The sequence below is a fragment of the Cygnus olor genome, chromosome 8, assembly GCF_009769625.2.
Source record: "Cygnus olor isolate bCygOlo1 chromosome 8, bCygOlo1.pri.v2, whole genome shotgun sequence".
Classification (NCBI taxonomy): domain Eukaryota; kingdom Metazoa; phylum Chordata; class Aves; order Anseriformes; family Anatidae; genus Cygnus; species Cygnus olor.
Genome location: NC_049176.1, coordinates 5,880,344 through 5,900,738, shown reverse-complemented (window position 1 = coordinate 5,900,738; position 20,395 = coordinate 5,880,344). Strand labels below are relative to the sequence as shown.

Sequence of the window (20,395 nt, the reverse complement as noted above, 5' to 3'; positions counted from 1 at the left end):
CTTTGTTTTCCTAGAACTGATGTCTGCTATTTCCAGGCTAGATTTGTGCTTCTTGGGTCAGTTAGAGGACATTGACATACACTACAAATAATCCCATGTGATCCTCCACAGAAATCCAGTGACAGTAAGTATAGCCTTCAGGGTTAGTTAGTCTGTGGTTCCCTGGGTTGCTTTCTTTTTTTTTTTTTTTTTTTTCTTTCCAGTACAGCTAGTTAAAACAGTTCCCACTCCACCCATAAAACCTCCAGCCCTGCCCCACTCAGTTGCTGCAGAAGCAAAAGAGAAGAGATGTTTTACATGGATCAACTCTTACCACACAGCCCCGTCAGTAACTGCTCCAGCACGACTAAAAGGTCGAGGGTAGGAGATAGGAACTTTCAGCTTCAGCTTTGCAAGGAAGAATTACATCCACTAAGACTTCTCAGAATCCCCACAGTGCAATTGCCAGTTTAATGTATTTGAATGAAAGTAGTGTGAAATTTACTCTGAAACGTTCTTGGCATCATAAGTAGTTCTGTGGTATGAATGGAAAAGTAATCCTTCAGTACCATTGTAAAAAAGTCTAACTAAATATTAACACATTAAAATCTTCTGCCTCCATTTGTTTTGAAGTCATGAAACAAAATTAAGAATGATAAATAACTTTTTTCAAGTTAGCCCTAAGCCCTTTGCCCCCTCATGCCCAAAAAAGAAAACCATAAAAATGTATTCACTTCAGGTAAATGCTCTCTTAGTATTCTGAGCTACTGATCTCTTTATATACTGAGTTATTTTTAAAATTGTTTCCTTTTTATACCTAGACCACTGCCTGGCCGTCACACTTGACCATTAATGTTTCCCTGTGTTTACAACTGCTTAGGGTGACACTTACTAATAATAAAAATGTAGTTTAACAAATGCAGATTTCCTTGTTACTCAATTTGCGATTAAGTCAGATATATGATTGAGATTTTGGGAAAGATTCTTAGGTGTTTTAATTTCATAGTCATTTGAGTCGGCAGTAAACTGAAGTTACAGCAGCTAAGGGTCTGTCTTGTGTTTACATACAGAGAATTTCTGATTGTATAGTGATGTGTTGGATGTTAAATAAGTTGTGTGATATTTAAGTTAGCATGCTATACAGGGATCATCAAAATTTGGTAGTTTTGAAGGAAAGCCTCAATTTTAGCATGTAGGCACCTTTCCTCTTAGATGTTATTTATGTCACTCAAAATGAGGTATAAAGTGAATAGTTCTAGGAAATTTGACACTGAGAATTTTCGGTTATTTATTGAATACTGCTTTTTCACTAACTGAGCATAAACCCTACAATATAAAGCTGTTTCTTCGTATGTTTCAGAGCCTTTGTCTCTCTTAATCTCTTCATTCTATATTGTAGGCTCGTTATAGGAAGGAGCAAACATTGCTCAAGCAGCTGCCCTGCATTCCATTGGTGGAAAATCTGCTGAAAGATGGTACAGATGGTTGTGCTTTAGCAGCCCTGATCCACTTCTACTGTCCAGATATCGTTAAACTGGAGGGTATGTCTAACGTGTCTCAGCTTGTAAACATGTGTCTGCATAAGCTGAAATGTCTGTATTTGATATATATGTCAAGGAAGGTAATAAAATACTACACAGAAGAGACATAATTTGAGTGTGGCAGTGACAAGTTCAGTATTTACTTGGTACCTATGTGTTATTAAATAGAAAGAACCAAGATGTCCTTCCATCTTGTATTTACTTTTACGTTATCACACTAATATAATTGTACTACAATATAGATCTGACTGTGGCAACACATTTGCTGTCATGCTATGAAACTGGCAACCATCTGGAAAACTGGTTCTTGAAGCTGCGTAAGTGCTTTTCATGTGAATCTGAGCAGTTACAGTTATAAAACATGGAAGGGTCACTTCTGTCTTTCAAGTAGACAAGCTCTGCATAGCTGCACTGTGTGGCAAATAGTTGTTCTCTGTTCAGGGCTTTTACTTCTTTGATAGCTACCTATAATATTGATAAACAGGAATATAGTGTAGAACTTAGTGGTGTCATGCTGTTCTGTAATAGCAGTTGTCTGAGGATGAGCAGCTTCATCTCGTTCTTTTGCTCTGCGGCCTGGTTAAACTCATATCTTCCTCTTGGCAATTGAGAGTCTCGTGTAGCTGTAAAATGTCTTGGCAGCTAACACCCGTCATTTTTTGCCTATGTTCTGTCCATGATACCTTTGATGTCGTGGGAACACTTGTACATAAGCATCCTGAGAAATCCAGGAATTATGAGCAAGGGTATAAAGCTTGAAAAGGTACTGGAATATGGAATTCATATACACGCCTGCTTTATAGGAAGCTTCCAGCACAGTAGGCGTTGAAGATGAAAGAGAATAAATGCATGCATTCTCCATTCTTCTTTGGCTTGTGAATTTTGAAAAATACAACTTTCAATTTGCATAAATGTTGCAGCCAAATATATACAATTGTATATGATTACAGAAAAGTTAATTCTTGGGTTGTGTTGAAATTGGGTAACACCTTGTTTCTTCTTACTGCATGACTGAAAATACGGACTGTCTGAAGGATCTTGTATGCTATTGCAGGATGACATATATATTTATCAGCAGATTCCTCCAGCCTCTGACTTTGAGCACAGTGAAACACAACAAGGCATTTGTCATCTTTGAACTTAGCTTTAATGTCTGTTGAGTGTCCTTCCCTAAAGACATACAAACATGCATGTCATTGTCTCGGAAGTAAATTCAAAGATACTCTAAGCAAATAGAAGTACTGTAAAAGACTTTGCACATCTTCCCTGTATTTAAATACTGTTTTTGATGCATGTTACATTTCACTGAGATTTTGTTCTGCGTTGAAACTGAGAAAGGCAGGTAGCAAATGCATATGCAAAAATACTTAAAAATGCTTTAACAACAAAGAAAAAAAAAAGGAACCAGACTACAGAGCTCTAAAATAGATGTTTTCTTCTCATAATGTCTTTATTTAACTCCAAATCTAGGTTTCCTTCTAGGAATCTAAGACTATAAAGGGCTTCGTGTGTCAGTGAGACAAGAAATTGGCTATTGTTCAAAATTATATAATCCTTTGCAAGACGTTATCATGCTCTGTGATAAAACTGTCTAGCTTTTTAAAATCTGTACTCGTATTGAGACTGTTGTAGAGCTCCACTTTTTACATAGTTTTAAACCTTATTCTTCTTTCCTACCTAGATGTGCTTGTAGCCTGTCTATGTGCATCTGTTGTTCTTCCAGCAGTGCCCTTCGGCTTGAATATCTTGTCCTAATCTGACATCTACCCCTCTGATATGTTTTGTTTTGTTTTGTCTTTTTGCCCAGGCTACTGAATCAAGCCTTTTCAATTTCCCCTTCTGATGTGGATTTCCATTCTTGTTATTATCCTTAATAGTTATTTTCTGTAACCAGTCTAGTTTCGGTTCATCTTTCTTGAATATGAATGGTCATAATTGTACACAGGAATCCTGACTGACATCTTAGTACTGCCTTGTACAATGCTTCCCTGTCACTACTAGAAATACATTTTCTGATAGATGTTTACATCGTGTTTGCTTCTTTCAGAGCTAAGTGATGCTGAAAGCTCATAAGCTATCTCTGCGTTGGCCAAAACACAATGCCTTCCTACTCTGTATAGCTTTCAGCTAGTGAATCACATTAGAATATTATTAGGTTAAAATGCATGAGTTTGAATTTGCATTACTAAACTTAATCCTATTTTGGTCAGTTTAGTCAAACGTTTTTTCTATCAGTATTATGCTCGGGATTGGTTGGGGTGATGGAAAATTTCTGAATCCCTCAGGATGGGAATCCTTATCCTGTTAGCATCAAAGTTCCCTTCCTAAGCAACCTTGTATCCTGCACGCTTTAAAACTGTTAAGTGGAGCTCTGTCATACACTGTTGCTTTGGAAATAAAAACCGATGCATGCTCTCCAAGTACATCTCCTTTCTTTTATTTTCTTCATTCCTCTTTTTTACAAGGGCTGTCTTTTTTTCTATTTAGTCTTCTAAGAAGCTGTAATAAAAAGAGCAGGAGGTTAGCTGGGTATAAATAATATTCAGAGCACACTGTATAACCACACTAGTCTATCCACTGCTTTGTCTTTAAATAGCACTTTGAAACATGGAGTGGTAATTCATGTATCATGTTATCTGAAAACTCATTTCAAGCATCCAAATCCACAAAAAGAAATATATAAGACTAAACTGATGCTGCATTTGTGTGAAGATTCAGAGTTAATAACATTAAAGTATACTCCCTATGCAAAGAAAACTTCGTGAGAAAGCATGCATTCATATATAGAAAATCTAAATTTAAAAAAGTTTAGAAAATATCTAAAGCTACAAAACTGTCTTAAGATAAAATAACATTGTTATTTCTTACATTTCTGAAATAGAAAAATAAGTCTCCTGACATACAAAAGAAAAATCAAGTTTGAATTTATCCAGAAAAAGGTCTAGAATCCATCAAAAGAAAAGTACTTTTTGCAGATCTGTCACTATATCTAATCTTGGCTTCTTTTTTTTTTAGATATTTGTTTGAAAGAGACGATGTCTTTGGCTGACAGCTTGTATAATCTGCAGTTGATTCAAGAATTTTGTCAGGAATATCTTAATCAGTGTTGCCATTTCAGTCTTGAGGATATGCTATATGCAGCTTCTTCAATAAAGGTAAAAAAAAATAAAATAAAACAAATGTAAGCAGTATCCACAGGACTGTTTGTTTTTTGTTGTTGTTGTTTTCTAGTGGTATATAGAGCCTTTTAATCTATTGCTATATGACTGACTGAAAAAGCATGTTGCATCTTTTTGTGGTACAGGATGCAACAAATTTCAGCAGGATGTTAAAACACCTGCATTAGTTGCAACTTCTAAGACTTTCACAAAAACACAAAATTTTTAATAGTTGTTTATGGAATTACTGCTTACCATCACTGTTCATTTCTATGTACACTGTAATTTTATATTTTTTAATCTTAGACTTTTTACTTTTGTAAACATGCTATATTTATATGCTGTTTTGGTTGGGGTTTTTATCGTGTTTTTCAGTTTTTGCTCTCCTGAGTTAATTTCATTGAATAATCTGATGTTTTTATTCCTGGAATACAAGCAGGGATGCACGTCCCACACACAGATGTTTGAACAAGCAATTAAGCGTTTTTAGTCATTCTAAGATTATTCTCTTTTTAGAAAGTTAAAAAAAAGTATTTTGTTTGGTTATCCTATAATTTTTAAGCTGTGTGGGAAGTCAGAATAATTGAATTATACCTTGTCTAATTGTAAATTTAATTCTTCATTATTGTGTTTCTCTAAGAGTTTTATATATAAAACACTGTTCATTTGCTTAAGATTCTTATTGGCCTGCCTTTAGGGAATGAAATCTTATTTTTAGGGAGTCAGCATATCCATTGCAGATGGTATGTAATTGGTTTCTTAATATCTGGGTCATTTCACTGCTTTTTGTGATCTTTGTAGCAACCTCACAAGCTGAGTCACAGAGGCCAAAGCCTGAATACAGCTTTGTTGTCTCCTGTAGGGTTGAACCTAATCCTTTGCAAATAAGTAATGAGCTGCCAGGATGAGTAAGGGCAGTAGGTCCAGGCCCTGTAAAGTCTAGACTACTTAGCCATCGCTGTTCTATTTCGTGTATGCAAAGCTGTCTACTGACTATTTTCATTCAGCTTTTGGTGTCTTTAAATTTCATGTACGGTAATCTATCTACATACTTGAAAAAGTGTGTTGTATTGCAGTCTCTCTTGTCTGTAGTTCCAGCATATGGTCCTACAAATATTTTGGAAGATCTTGAGTAGGTGTCCTTTACTGGATTTTGATTGTTTCTTTTTGCTTGCCGATATCTGGAATAAATGGAATTAATTTGTCTTCAGTTTCATCCATAACAACTAATAATATCATTGCTTTATAGTACTGGTTTGAATTATTTCATAAGCCACTATGAAGCATCAATTAAAAAAAAAAAAGTCGATATCTCTGCATCAGACTTAACATTGATAAAATGCTACAAACTCAGTAACTTTGCTGCTTCTGAACAGTGTTTTAGAGTGGCTTTAGAGTTCTTTCAAAGATTTGGAATATCTCTAGAACTGAGAAGGCCCTTTTGTGATCATGTTTTTACAAGTTGCTGTGGTGTGGATGCTTATTTAGATGTAAATGCTACAGAGAAGGGCTGCCAAGTTTTTCTTTTAAACCTTGGCATGGAAACTTTGGCTAGTGCTATAAACTCTGTTTTTCCAGTGTTAAGAAGTAGTTTGCTTTCAAAATAAATTCACAGTTAAAGGAGCTCTTTTTAAGCTTTCCAGTGCATCTGATTAGAGTAGGTTTTAATAAATGTGTATATTCCCCAATGAATGTTATTGTCACTTGGAAAATCTTGTATTGCAAACAGATATTTTAAATATTACGCATTGAATTATACTGGTCTGCAGAAAGTATTAATTTCAAGGTTTAGGATTTCTAGCAGCATGCTTTCAGGTGTCCGTTAATCAGCAAAAAATTCTGTTTATTTTCAGGGTGACTCATACTGCACAGTAGGTGGCACTATAGTTTTGTTTAAAAGTCTGTTACGCTGTCATATTGATGACAGAAATAACAAGAGAACCAAACTGCTGATACGTTACTGGAAAAAGTTTCAAGAAAAAATAAAATAAAGCTGAGTTTTTGCAATGACGGTGCTGGTCCTAGAAATTATGCTAGATATCCTGACTTCATGCTTGTCCCAAAAGAAGGGAGTAGAGCCTCTCTCTCTTTAAAGTGGTCAAGCACGAAGAGCTTACCTTACATTCTTTACTGGGTACACTGCATTGTGCTGTTATGCTAAATCAAGGTAGGTTGTGGACAGTATATGGTAAGGAAATCTGGTGCAGGTCTTCACCAAGGTGATTGTGCCCATTTGTATCTTCCCTATCAAAAAGTACAGAAGCCAAGTTGGATTAATATAAAACTTCAGTTAACAAGCATACAGAATATTTGGTATAGGCTCTCAGCTTTTGCAGCAGATGAAACTGTTTTTATTCTTTTTTAACATGGAGGAAAAATAGGCTTTGTCAGGGTTTCTAGACAACTTTAATGTGTCATAATCAAATGAAGCCAGAAAGTAAATTTTGTTGCTCCTCACTTGCCCATTTCTTCTCCTCTAAGAAAAATACATTTGTGAAATTCATCATAAATGTCTGCAAGGGAAGGGCTACTAATACATTCCGTGGATGCTTGAGGCACTGCTAAGGGGCCATGCTGGTTCTTGTTTGTTTTCCTTTGAGACAGGGAAATACAAGTAGAGAGAGATGACAAAAATAATCACAATAATTTCTGAATCCTTCCTGCCCATTTAACAAAAGGAAAGAATTAAAAATCTTGGATCTCTGTTTGGTTTTGTGCATTGCTTTTTTTTCCCTCTTCCCTTCTGTAAGCAATTTTATCCCACAAGCACTTTTTAATTTTTTTCTTTACTTGTATGTAGATTACATAGCTCTGAAATAGCTATCTTAAGAGACCTGTGTGTTCATACACGTGTTCTGCCAATCCAGAGAACAAGTTTGTAGAACTAGAACTTGAGTGAAAGGAGTGCCTTTACAGGGAGCATGAACTGCCCTGCAGAACAGCAAAGGCTTCTTTACTGCTTCAGCGCTGAAATTGATTAGCACTGCAGTGTGATAGTGTGTAGTATCAGGGCATTAAGTAAAGGTCTTATGGTGTGTATATGATGGATGTTGTAAGGGTCATGTAAGGTTTCTGAATAGAAAGAAAAATGTCATCTCACTTGTTCTCCTTGTAATGTGAGATATCTGTTGAAAGTACTTCTAAAAGAGGAAGAACCCATCTTTGGTTGTGTTTGTTGATGTTTGAGATAGTTCTCTGCCAGTTTATTCTCGTAGGTCCATAGGGTCCAGACCTAAGAACTGGTTCACTGTTAAAGAGGGGACTGAGAGAGAGCTTGAATCTTTTGATGTTTACCATGGTTTGAGAGCTCACATTGGAACTTGGCATTGAATCAGTTGACACAATTATTGCCTGTTGTAAGTGTTCCTATATCTAAGCCTTCAAAGACATGGTTGGGTTCTGTTTGTTTGTTGTAAATAGTGATCCTAAACTTGTGCTACACATATTGTTGTGCATTCAGTTTTCCTTGGTAGAGGATTGAGTCAGGGCGAAAGACAGATCATGATGTTAGAAGATCTTCTATTAATTAACCTGCTATTATTAATAGAACAAATCCATTATTAATAGGAGATAGCTATTCACACAGCACATCCATTTGCTCACACAGTTCACACTAGCTCAGTTATTCTATCGGATTGGAGCAACACCTGGGAGCCTGCCCAGTGGCCTCCCGAAGCAGGGGTCTTACTGGCCCGCTGGTGGCTTTTAGTAAGGTGTCCAAAAAATCTCTCAAGGGGCTCCTTCTCTTGTTATTGTGTGTGTGTATTCATGTAGTCTTTGCAGATAGCGGCTCCTGCCTCCTTGGTTAGAGTTATACAACCTGTTGTTGTTGATGTGTGCTGGTGGCCTTGGACAGCCTGCTCCTGCTCTTCTGAGTGTTTGGGTTCTTGTGGATTTGACAGGGCCACGAGTCTCTGCAGCCTCTCAGTTCTGGGGAGGCTTTCAGGTGCTACTGCTCATCATACATGCCACCTCTCTTTGGCTGCTTTTTTCTGGTAACCACAGAGTCCTCTCACCCAAACCCATGCAGAGGGCACTTCAGTTCAGGAGAATGAAAGCTTTCTGAACGTGAAGTGAAACAATCCTGAGACATCATTGCTGCCATTCCTCTGAGGAGTGTGTTCCTCTGACCTAAATGTGGGCCAGTCTCAGCTGTTTGGCATTGCAAATAAGCACAGGGAATACGTGCCTTATTTTGCACTTAGCTACTAAGTTAGAGCAGCATGAACAAACATCTGCACTGTCGAAGGCCCGGTAAGCCAAATGGAGAGAGTCTGGTTCCAGAGCTTACAATAAACTTACCTATTGCATTTGAGTAGTTTTGAATACATGCACTTGCCCACATCAAGTAGAAGGCGACTTTGCTAATAATATAAGCAGAAGCTGTAAACGAGCCCCATCTCCTGTGAGGTATCCATGTACATCACAGAGATTAATTGTAGAAATTAAGTTCCAGGCTTTGTCCACTAGCAGAGCCTTCCCTCCTGTCTCCCTGGAAAACCGGTGCAGATGAGGCTGTTGCCGCCAGTCTGTGTTAGCAGTTTCAGGCCGTGTGAGTGCGGGTGGGCTCCTGGAGGAGCTGGCAGAGCAGCTGCTGGGCTGGGGGGCGGCTGGGGCGTGTGGTGGGAGGCTGCCCCGGGACTGGATTCCCATCTGGCGGGTTTAAAAGGATTGTGGATTGGGAATAAAAAGGAAGATGCAGCTGGTGAGCAGTTGTTTTTTTTAAGAGATTTCCCTCAGAAGAAGGACCTTTGGTTCCTCACTTATTATTTAAAGGGTAGCAGCGGGGTTTTATTTCACTGATGTTAATTGGCAGGTTGTCCTGCTTCTTTGTTTTGTTCTGAAATAAGTCATTCTGACATCTTCAACTTGTTGTGGCATTCGTTAACCTGTGATGGGACATAGGACAAACTTGTAGCTCATGGATCCTACACAGAACAGTAACCAGGACTTGTACAGTTTTTGAAACACTCCAGTTTTCTTCAGTCTTGATGCATCTATATTGACACTTTATAATATGCAAACTATGGATTTGCATTTGAGGTAGCTTGCTTTCCTGGCCTACAGAGCAGACAGCTTAATGTGCATCATGATGTGAATTTTACAGTATATTTTTGTGTTCATTTTGAGAAAATTCCTAAATGCATCTATGACAGCTTTTCCGTTCACATTTAGTGGATTCTAGTCTGTCTATAAGTGATTTGTATCATTAGAATATATGAACTTGTAGTTGTTTTTCACCATCTGTGCAGATCTAAAACCTATGAATATTACAAGTGAAGTGGTTTATTTGTGTGGCAAGATTGGATGTACTATTTTTGTTTTCTGTATTTTCCATTACTTATATTGGGAGTAGGTATATTAAAGAGAAGAACTTATCTTTTTCATATACATTTTTATAAAACAAGCTAGCTTATGTCTTCCTTTGATACGAAAGCAAGTAATGACTTTAGATTTTATATTCAAAATAAGGGAGTTTTTTTTCAAAATCTTCCAAAATATATTAAATGGTAGAATTTTTGTTGTACAACTAGAAGATATAATAGATAAAACTTAACCAGTAGTATACCTTATTACATGCAATTTTAATGAACAATCTGCAAATAAGGTAGAAATATGAATCTGAAAAAAAAATAAATCAGAATGTTTAGCAAATGAAGGCAGCTATGAAGCTGCATGTCTGCCATCTGCTGTTTAGTATTTTTCAGTCAGTCTGAACTGTTCAGAGCTTAGTTGTGTTTTTTTAACTATTAAAGTCCAGTTACGCTTCTGAGTATTTCAGTGTATACATGCCTGTGATAATCATGTGACAAACTATTAGAACATTTGTTGGCATAATCAAGGTGAAATCTGTGGAAATAACATCCTTTCCAAACCTTGGTAGCAGGATTACTACAGACACATAGTTTTTCCAAAAAAAATTAATTTACTGATCATCTGTTTTCTCCTTCGGTAATTATTAACATTTCTTTCTGACTATAAATGACTTGAGAGTAAATGCAGTTTCCATCATGATGTTTCACCATGAAACATCTAAAGTAGCCTGAATTCTAAACTAGCTGTGCAGCCCGGAGTTTTATATTTTCTTCAATAAATACCAATTTTGTTTTCGGAAAAAGAATCTTTATTTCAGTAGTTCAGGACCGCACAGAAAATATTTTCAGAAGGAATATCTTAGTCCTTCATAAAATAGTCACACTATTAAATGTGGCATCTCACCATAAAAATAAGAAATTGGAGTACTTAAATCCAATGCTATTTTAGATTGGAACAAAGCTAGAATTAGAATATTTTGTAATTATTTTCATAGTAAAAATATTTCATGTTAAATATGTAAAACTTGTAGGGGAGGGAAGAGTGAAAGTGTTTATAGCTGGCATAGAAATTGTAATATTAAAGATCAAACTCTGTCTCAGAAATAAATTTGATTTATTTTCTTTATATATATTCTTTCCTAATGAAACGTGTCATACCAAAATGCTATGCTTAGCATTTTGTTTGAATGGAAAAGACTTTGCTGTGAATCTTTCCTCATTCAGTTTCTGTTGTGCTAAGTAGATATGGGGTTTTCGTAGTCTATTTCTAGCATGTGTATAATAACTGGCAACATCTGACTGATCCCTTCACCATATACTGAAGTATATATGTACACTATATATATCAGTGTTAATGACATGAAAAAAGTGACTAAAGACACTTGTAAGCACTGTTAGCTAGATATTATTTCATTTTTTTGCAGAAAAGACTTTTTTTTTTTAAGTGGTTTAAATGTGGTTTCCCAATTTAAAGCATAAGTAGAGATTTGTATTGTTCAGATTTTCAGCCTCAGTAGCACTGGTGACACGAGTCTCTGCGCCTGCTGGAGCCCTCAGGCCAGGAGGCTCCTTAACCTCATCCAGCTGGTGTTTCTAGATAAGAGGTGGTGCTGACCCGTATGGACTTTGCAGCTTATATCTGCAATCATTGGGCCTCTGGACTCTTCAGCTTCCACAGTCATCAAACCTTCTGGTCCTTTGCACCCCTTTATATAAAAAAAATATATTATTATAGACAATATACTCTTGCACCAGAAACTGCTACTACTGCTTCTGCCTATTTTTCCTCTCTGATTTTTTTGTTGTTGCAGTTCATATCACCAGCTGTTTCTTCCTTTTCATTTATTTTTTCCTCTGTTAAACCTTACAGCTCCAGTACTTCTGTGTTTCGTAGCTGTGTAAGGGGATCGCTGGAAATATGAAGGCAGATGTATCAGCAGTACATTAAGCGTGCACAGATCTTTGGAGCTAAAACCTCGTTCTAACTGGCCTGCATTTAACAAACATTGCGGCTGGGTTTTGTTCTGTAAAGACTTGGAAATCTGAGTAGATGTTCCTTAATGTGGCAAAAATCACATGCCTGACACAAAGACTCAAAATCCATGGCTAATCTGTTTGACAGGCATCCTCTTCCACCCATCCTGTACCTCTCTACCCTGCCTGCAAGACATCAGGCCCAAGTGTATGCCCATTATGAAACATTTTGACCCAAACGTTTACGATCTGGTCAAGTTACAGGTGTTAGATAGTTGTACTACAGATCACTCTGACTGATCTCATTTTCTACAGAAGTAACAGAGATGAGAATGTAAACTGTGTGAAATAGAGGCATATCCCAATGTTGATTATGCTATTTGTTTGTAGTTAAGGTTTATGTTTTAACATACATTTCCCTTATTATCATTTCCATAGAGCAACTACATGGTGTTCATGGCAGAACTGTTCTGGTGGTTTGAAGTGGTGAAGCCATCATTTGTACAACCTCGTGTTGTTGTGCATCCCCAAGGTAATTATAAAGGATTGGTTTTAATATGCATGTTTTTAATATGTATGTGTTCAGATTACCATAGTGTTCACAAATACAGTGAATATTTTAGTTAACGGGATTTGGCAGTGTACCACCCCCTTAAAGAAGGAGCTATGTACTCTGTCCTATGTTAATCTTCATCTTATCTCATAAATCATAATTAGATTTTGTTGTTTATTACCAAAGTCTTATTTAAATTATTGTGGTATAATCACTTGCAAATTTTCCTGACCAAAACAAGCCTAGAATCCATTTATGTCCATGCAGGGATTACAAACATAATGAGCCAAGAACATAATTTAGCCTGAAAACTTGTACTGCTGAGGAGAAGGTACCAAGAGAAAGGGACATAAATCTAGGAAAAGCAGACAAATAGTTAACTGTAGGCTTGCATTTTGCACCTGGGTGCAAAGGCACAGTCTTCTTTCAGTAAATTCCTAAATATAAAAATGCATCTCTCAAACAGATCTTGAGATCTGTTAGTAAGCATAGAGTAATGGTAATTTAAACATTCATATGGTAGTACTATGATTGTGTGGCAAAAGCTAGGAAGAGAATCCCATCGTGTAGCTTTAACACCTTTTTTCATTTATATACTTCATGACACACAAAAATCTGATTTAAATTCTTAAAATATTGCTAACTAATTTAGGATGTGACCAAAATGTTGTTTCCTAGCTGGAAAGTTAAGTCTAAGGGCTTGGGGGAAGAAAAACTTTTATTGGAAAATAATTTCTTTCAGAATAAGTATATTTATATTTGATTTAAAAAAAAGTTTTTACTTTTAATTTTGTCTCTTATCTTTTTTTATTATTATTATTTCTTCCTTTGCCTTACCTAGTCTTTTTTTTTTCATTCTCTATTGCCTTAATCAGTGCCAATATGGGAACTTTGTAGAAGGTAGAGCTGAAGGGAAGTGACTTCATTTTTAATCTAAATAATGGAACCTCTGAAAATGTTTTAATTACTTGGAAATAATTCAGGTTATTTCAGACAGCTTTTCTGCTGTGGATTTTAACTGAATACTAAACTATGATAACTTGAGCTTTGTTCTTCCTGGCAGCTGGAAAAGATACAGCTTCTGCTCACAGTCTGAATGCTAACAGAAGAAATTATGTGGATGGCCCATGTGGTTCTGACTTCGTAGCTAGGTAATGCTGGATAAGCAGTAGTGCTCTTTCATGGTCTTTCAGTCTTTCTTTTGATGAGGTAAAGGAAACCTTCCAGTGATCTGGTCGGAACATAGTGAATGCATTATATTTATCATTTGAGGACAAAGGTTTATGGATTGTGTCAGAACAGACACACAAGAATAAAATTAGGAATTTAATTGAATATTCAGCAAATTCTTTCTTGCCAGCCCAGCTTATCCTGTTCAGCCTTTTGTTTTGTGGTGGGTTTTGTTTGCTTGTATTTAGGAATCTGTACTGACTTTGAATTAGGGAATTATATTTCATACAATCATAAAATGCTTTGATCCTGAATCTTTTTACTGTGTGTATCTGAAGTGTTTCACATGTAGTCAATGAAGTTATTTTAATGTAAACTGAGCATATATGTCAGGGGAAAAAGTAGTTTTGGATATACCTTTTGAAAGAGAGGTTCCCAAACCCACTCACACCTTGCAAAGCTCCTGCAAGCAGTCCAGTTAAGAACTTTGCACTTCATTTTTTCCTTTGTCCTACAGAACTTATCCCTGTTCTGACAAATTCTGTCAGTAACAAAGTATCTTTTTCATCTAAATAAATCCATGTTTTATCCAAATGTGTACATTTTGTCTGCAGATAATTTTGTCTTCTAAGATGAAGAGGACTTATTGAAAATTCTGTGATAAACATCTGAATTCAATTCATAAACACCATTCCAAATTTAACTATCAAGTCTGTAAGTTGCCACCAGTGTGTTTTGTAATATTCCTTATGTTTCCCGAGGCATGTACAGAGATACAGTAAAAATCATTGTGAGCTTTGTATGGTTGGTGGAAAGCATATTGTACTAGCTCATCACAACCCTTGTTTAGTTTCTCTACAAGTGATGGGTATGGTTTGGTGTTGGAGGATTATGAGAGCAATCCATAAGTAGGAGAAGGAGCTATATCTTCCTTCATTAACCAGTGTATTTTATAGAACTTGGTGATACTTCACAGCATCATATGACGAAGAAGGGACCTAAGAAGTTATTTCAGATGCTAGAAATGTAAAACACACAGGCTGCAGTTCCCCATCAGCCGAGACTGCCCTGACTGCAGGATGACTTGGTCCTGGCCTTCCTCGTCATCCCAACTGCACGGTCCTGTCTGATTCAGCTTTTGATGTTGTCATTTCAGTACACTGACAGAAAAAAAAAAACACAACCCAGTCAGAAAAAGTGAATGTTTTCTGCTGGCTGAGCTACTGACATGACTCAGAGCAGACTCCAGCGGAGAGCCAGCTTCAGCGCAGAGGAGGAGTGGGACTGAGGCAGTGAGCAGTTACAGTGTCTGAGGTTGCCATGGAATCACAGTCATGGTGCCAAAATCAGTCTTTTTGTGAGGGACAATGAAGCATATAGATTTTCTTTGTGGCAGAACATATTTTGAAAGGCTGCTGGATGAAATTTTGAATGCATACTTTTCTTTTAAGATAACTATAAACATTACTTCTATGATTTAATAGTTTTTGCAGAAATCTTAAATGCCATTTAAAGCAGATAAGTTATTTAGCTAATGTGTAATTTTATTAAACACCAAAAAACAGGAATTTACGAGAAACTATTTTGAATAATTGTAATATATAATTACAGAAAATGCTTCTGTACATCGTAAACTAACAATATTTTTCTTAAATTGACATGAATATTCTTCCTACAAATATTCTTCAGAAACATTTCTAAGCATACCGTATATAAACTATAAAAGCTCTAAACAAATATTTTGAAAATTAGTGATTTGAAAAAGAGAGTTTGGGAGTGTGCTTTTAAAATTCAGTGAACAAAATTCAGAACATGAAAGGGTTTAATTCAGCTTGTTTTGAAGTTTGGCTTCTTTACAAGCATTTTACATGCAAAAGCATGTGTATTTATGTATATGTCTTTGTTGTTCTGGTCCTGAGAAGTGCCTGGATCACAAATCACTGAATTATGGATGCCTATTCTGGATTAAAACAGCTAGTCTATTACAGACCTTCTCTGTGAACAAGAACAACAACAACAAAAAATCTGTTTTAACTAGAAACAGAGAAAATCTTTGTAATTAGTGTTTTAGTAGTGAATATATTTGTTCTATTTATTAAGTCATGTCTGTCGCAAAATCTCCATTATCTACTCCTAGTGCATATTGCAGTTCAGACACAGTTTGAAAATTTCAGGCTAAGCAACTGAAAAGAGAGATGTGTGAGAAGTGAGTGTTACTTGCTGCAGTCACTCAATTTTTATTTTGTTGCTAAAATCAAAACTAAAAATGAGAACCTTCTAATAATGACATCTATTTGAAGTACATTGGGAGACACGTATGCTAACACTACTCTGTGGCCATTTGCATAATAGAAATACCTTTTTGACTTTTTGTGTCTCTGCATTGCATCTAGTTAAAGGTAATAACATAGTATGCTCCTTCTGATTAATAAAGTAATGCTTCAAGAGGAGAATTACACCTTACTTTCTCCCTTGTCTTAAAAAACAAATCTCCTTTGTTGACCCAGGACAAGAAGTCTGGCTGCCCTTTTGTAACATGGCTTTTGATGTATTCCTACTAAGTTAATGTCTCTTGCTTTATAGATTGGAAAGTCCAACTTATACACCACCTCACCAACTGCATACACCCCAGCAGCCTTATTCATCTGTCCCAGGTAATAATTTACAAGTGGGTAGAAAGGGTAATGAGGCAAGGTGTCATCTTCTGAGTGTATTGCTATGTTGTTTATATTTCTTCAAACCTTGTTCAAGCAGAAGTTACTGGGACAAATTGACATGAAAAGCTAGTGAATGAGTTCTGTCATCCACAAAACATACAAATGGAAAGCTTGTGTTTGTACCTCTTGTACATGTTGTTATTTTTTTTTAATTTGAATTCTGTTTTCATTATGTGGAATATGGGTTTCAACAATTATTCGTAGTATATTTAGTAGTACTTGTAGTATATTTTAATCAATAGTAAATTCTCTGAGGGATATAGTATATATACAGGATGAAACTAATTGACTCAATTGTTCTAGTTCTATTCTTAATATAGAAGCTTTTTTTTTGCTATTGCAGTGTTCTGAGTAGTAAAACAAACTAATTTTTGAAGCAACCGAATCTAATGTTAAAATGATTTTTCATAGCAGTTACCTTGGATTCTATTTTAATTTCACTTAGGAGTCATCAGAAGGTCCACATCAATGTCTTATGTAGATGGATATGTGGGGACATGGCCAAAAGAAAAAAGGCAAGTAGTCCTATCATAAGAGCTGCTTAAAAAATGATAATGTATTGGTCATAAACAGTAGTAAACTCTCCGTTGTGGTTTGAATTTCCAAAATCTTGTAACAACTTGCAGAAGTAGAAAAACAAAGGGAAAACTGCATCATGGATTCAGAACTAAGTAATAGGAAAAAAACTTCAGAAATAAAGCATCAGTCTTTTACATTGAGATGAGGTATTCTTGCATTAAATATTTGAATTATTGGCATTAAATATGTTTACACTTACCTATTGCAATTAACCAAATGAGGTAAGAGTCACATGGCTAAAGAGCTCACCAGTATCAAAAATTGTGTTACTGTATGTAAGAATAATCAGGCTGGATGTTTTGTTTTTTTCAGTTAGACCCATCATAAACTCTTCATGTGTAGGATGTAAACTAAAGTTCAAATGGTAAGAGCTAGAGTGAAGGATTATTCAGCAAATCTAAATTGTCTTTTCATACTTTTCTTCTTATCTAGCATGGCAATTCCTATATTCCTAAAGTGCCCAGAACTTATCCCAAACTACTAAAAAGCATTGACTGGCTCTGAAGAAAAGACACACAATAAAATAGAATATAACGTTTTTAATTACTTTATTTGCATATTAACCTAGTCAAAATACAATACATAACAGTCCGTTTAATACTACAGCATTAAAGTAATTGAAAACCCGAATGTGAATATATTGCTATTATTAATCATGAGCTGGTCAGTTATTTCCGTTATTCTTATCTCAATTAGGTCATCATTGCATGGAGTTTCATTTGACATTTCTTTTGACAAAGAAAAAAGCATTCCAGTATCTACTCCAAACAGAGGTATTACTAGATCTGTGAGCAATGAAGGCCTTACAGTAAACACCAACCGTGTGCCCAAGCATATTAGAAAAAATCTGTCCTTCAAACCTGTAAATGGAGAAGAGGAAAATCAAGATATTGAAGAGGAAAAGGATGCGATAACTCATAAAGACACAAAGGCCAATCAGTCTCTTACCATAAATCAAAGAAATGCCAATGAGACCCATCACTACAGGTTTCCAAATGGAGCTTTGCAAAACAGAGCAGTTCTGGATGATTTTGGCAACCAGATTGAGACACCAACCATTGAAGAGGCTTTGCAGATAATTCATGACACTGAAAAATCTCCCAGAGTTATCCCACCAGACCAAATTACAAATGGATTCTTTCTTCACAATCAGGAAATGAGCATCTTGAATTCAAACATTAAACCAAATCAGTCTACTCCTGATATCATCACAGACACAAAAGGTGCTCTAAGTCCTGTGACTGACAATACCGAAGTAGATACTGGAATACATGTTCCTTCAGAAGATATCCCAGAGACTATGGATGAGGATTCTTCTTTGAGAGATTACACTGTAAGCATGGACTCTGACATGGAAGAACCATCTAAGTTTCTTCAGGATTATGACATACGAGCTGGCAATCACAGAGATCAGTTAAGTCCCTGTCCCAGCTCAGTAAGTACCAAATCACAGGCAGGCAGCAGTGCTTCTTCGAGTTCAGGAGTTAAAATGACTAGCTTTGCAGAGCAGAAATTCAGGAAGTTGAATCACACAGACAGTAGAAGCAGTGGAAGCAGTTCTCAGAAAACCACACCAGAAGGTTCGGAGCTGAATATTCCTCATGTGGTAGCTTGGACTCACATTCCTGAGGAGGCATCTGTTCCCCAAGGAAGAGACACTACGCAGTTGCTGGCTTCAGAAATGGTGCATCTCAGGATGAAGCTGGAGGAAAAGAGGCGAGCGATTGAAGCACAGAAGAAGAAAGTTGAAGCTGCATTCACTAAGCAGCGGCAGAAAATGGGAAGAACAGCATTTCTTAATGTTGTGAAAAAGAAAGGTGATGGAGTATCACCTCTCCGAGAAGAAGCAGCAGGAGCTGAAGATGAGAAGGTATTCACTGACAGTAATCGGTTGAAAGAAAGAGAGACTCAAAAACCAGATGAACAAACTAGTAAGACTTCAGATGTAATAAAAGAAAACCCTGAAAATTCTCACAGCAAATGGTCAAAGTCTCCTGCTACTCCTATGGATGCTGAAAAACAGTGGAATTTAGCAAGCCCCTCAGAAGAAAATTTTAATGAAGGAGATATCTTAGAATATACAAAATCTATTGAAAAACTAAATTCTTCCTTACACTTCCTACAACAAGAAATGCAACGGCTATCCCTTCAACAGGAGATGCTGATGCAGATGAGAGAGCAACAGGCTTGGGTTATTTCTCCTCCTCAGCCTTCTCCTCAGAAGCAAATTCGGGAGTTTAAGTCTTCATCAAGGCAACTGGGAGCTCCATCTCCCGTTGCACCTTTCTCACAGGAATCTCCTCGTTCTACACATCAGTCTCCACAGTCATCCAACAGGAAGAATGCCTCTTTTCACATTAAAATGCAAAGGACTCCTAGGCCAAATGAATTGAAAATAACACCTCTAAATCGTACATTGACTGCCCCACGGTCTGTGGATAGTCTTCCCCGTTTGAGAAGATTTTCTCCAAGTCAGGTTCCCATTCAGACTAGATCATTTGTTTGTTTTGGAGATGATGGTGAACATATAGGTGAACCGCATGTAAGGGGAAATCTTTCGAAGGAAGTTAAACCTACGGAAGAGGTAGCAAAAGAGGAAGGACCAAAATTACTGAAAAAGAGTGAACAGAAGTTGGAGGAAAAGGAGGTCAAACCTCTTGAATCTAATGTTTCTGAAGTATTATCTCAGCCCATCACAGAAACTGTCTGCCTCACCCCAAATGAAGATCAGCTAAGCCACCCAATTTTACCAACAGCAGCTCCCAAAACAGCTAGCTTAATTGAAGTTTCCCTATCAGATTTGAAGCCACCAGAAAAAAATGAAGTACCTGTTGAGAAATATGAAGGTGAGAGTGATAGAGAACAATTTGAGGATGACCAGAAAGTGTGTTGTGGATTCTTTTTTAAGGTAAGAGCTGCTACACAGCTTCCTTTCAAAGGCAACTTCTTAATTCAGATACAGCGTTTCAGTGATGACTTTCCATTGAAGTCAAAGGAGATAGTTTTGCAGTCCTAAATGTGCACACATACTTTTTGCACTTGATGACTCATGAGTGGTCAGATTCTAGCACACTGCAATTCTGTGTGCTAGAGTACTCCTTTCCTTCTATAGTCATGGAAGAGTGCTTGGGGTTTTGGGGGAGAAAGATGCATGCTGAATGTAGATTGCTTTTTAACATAAGCTTTTTAACGTAAGACCTTAATTAAATATGCTCACTTCTCACTCTCACTTTCCCATTCCACACCCAAGTTTAACTGAAAGCTTGTAAAGTACAGCCTGGGTTTTTCAAGATGGGGAATGTCTCAGAGTTGCACTTCAGAGAGCATTTTTTCCCTCTACTGGCTAGCTGAGGTAGTATAGTCTTTTGAGTCTCCCTTTTGAAGTTGGCATTTGGGAACACTCCCTGTT

General features: G+C 36.7%; 1 protein-coding gene across 4 annotated transcripts in view; it reads left to right on the top strand.

The window, feature by feature from the left end:
- Window positions 1-20,395, top strand: part of CAMSAP2 (calmodulin regulated spectrin associated protein family member 2) — an 81,072-nt gene that overhangs the window by 51,271 nt on the left and 9,406 nt on the right. For all 4 annotated transcript variants that reach the window (XM_040566189.1, XM_040566191.1, XM_040566190.1 and 1 more), the window contains 7 exons: window positions 1,379-1,520; window positions 4,536-4,675; window positions 12,406-12,499; window positions 13,584-13,671; window positions 16,274-16,344; window positions 16,853-16,922; window positions 17,683-19,894. In XM_040566189.1, the coding sequence (XP_040422123.1) occupies window positions 1,379-1,520; window positions 4,536-4,675; window positions 12,406-12,499; window positions 13,584-13,671; window positions 16,274-16,344; window positions 16,853-16,922; window positions 17,683-19,894 (2,817 nt within the window). The remainder of the gene's footprint in view (window positions 1-1,378; window positions 1,521-4,535; window positions 4,676-12,405; window positions 12,500-13,583; window positions 13,672-16,273; window positions 16,345-16,852; window positions 16,923-17,682; window positions 19,895-20,395) is intronic.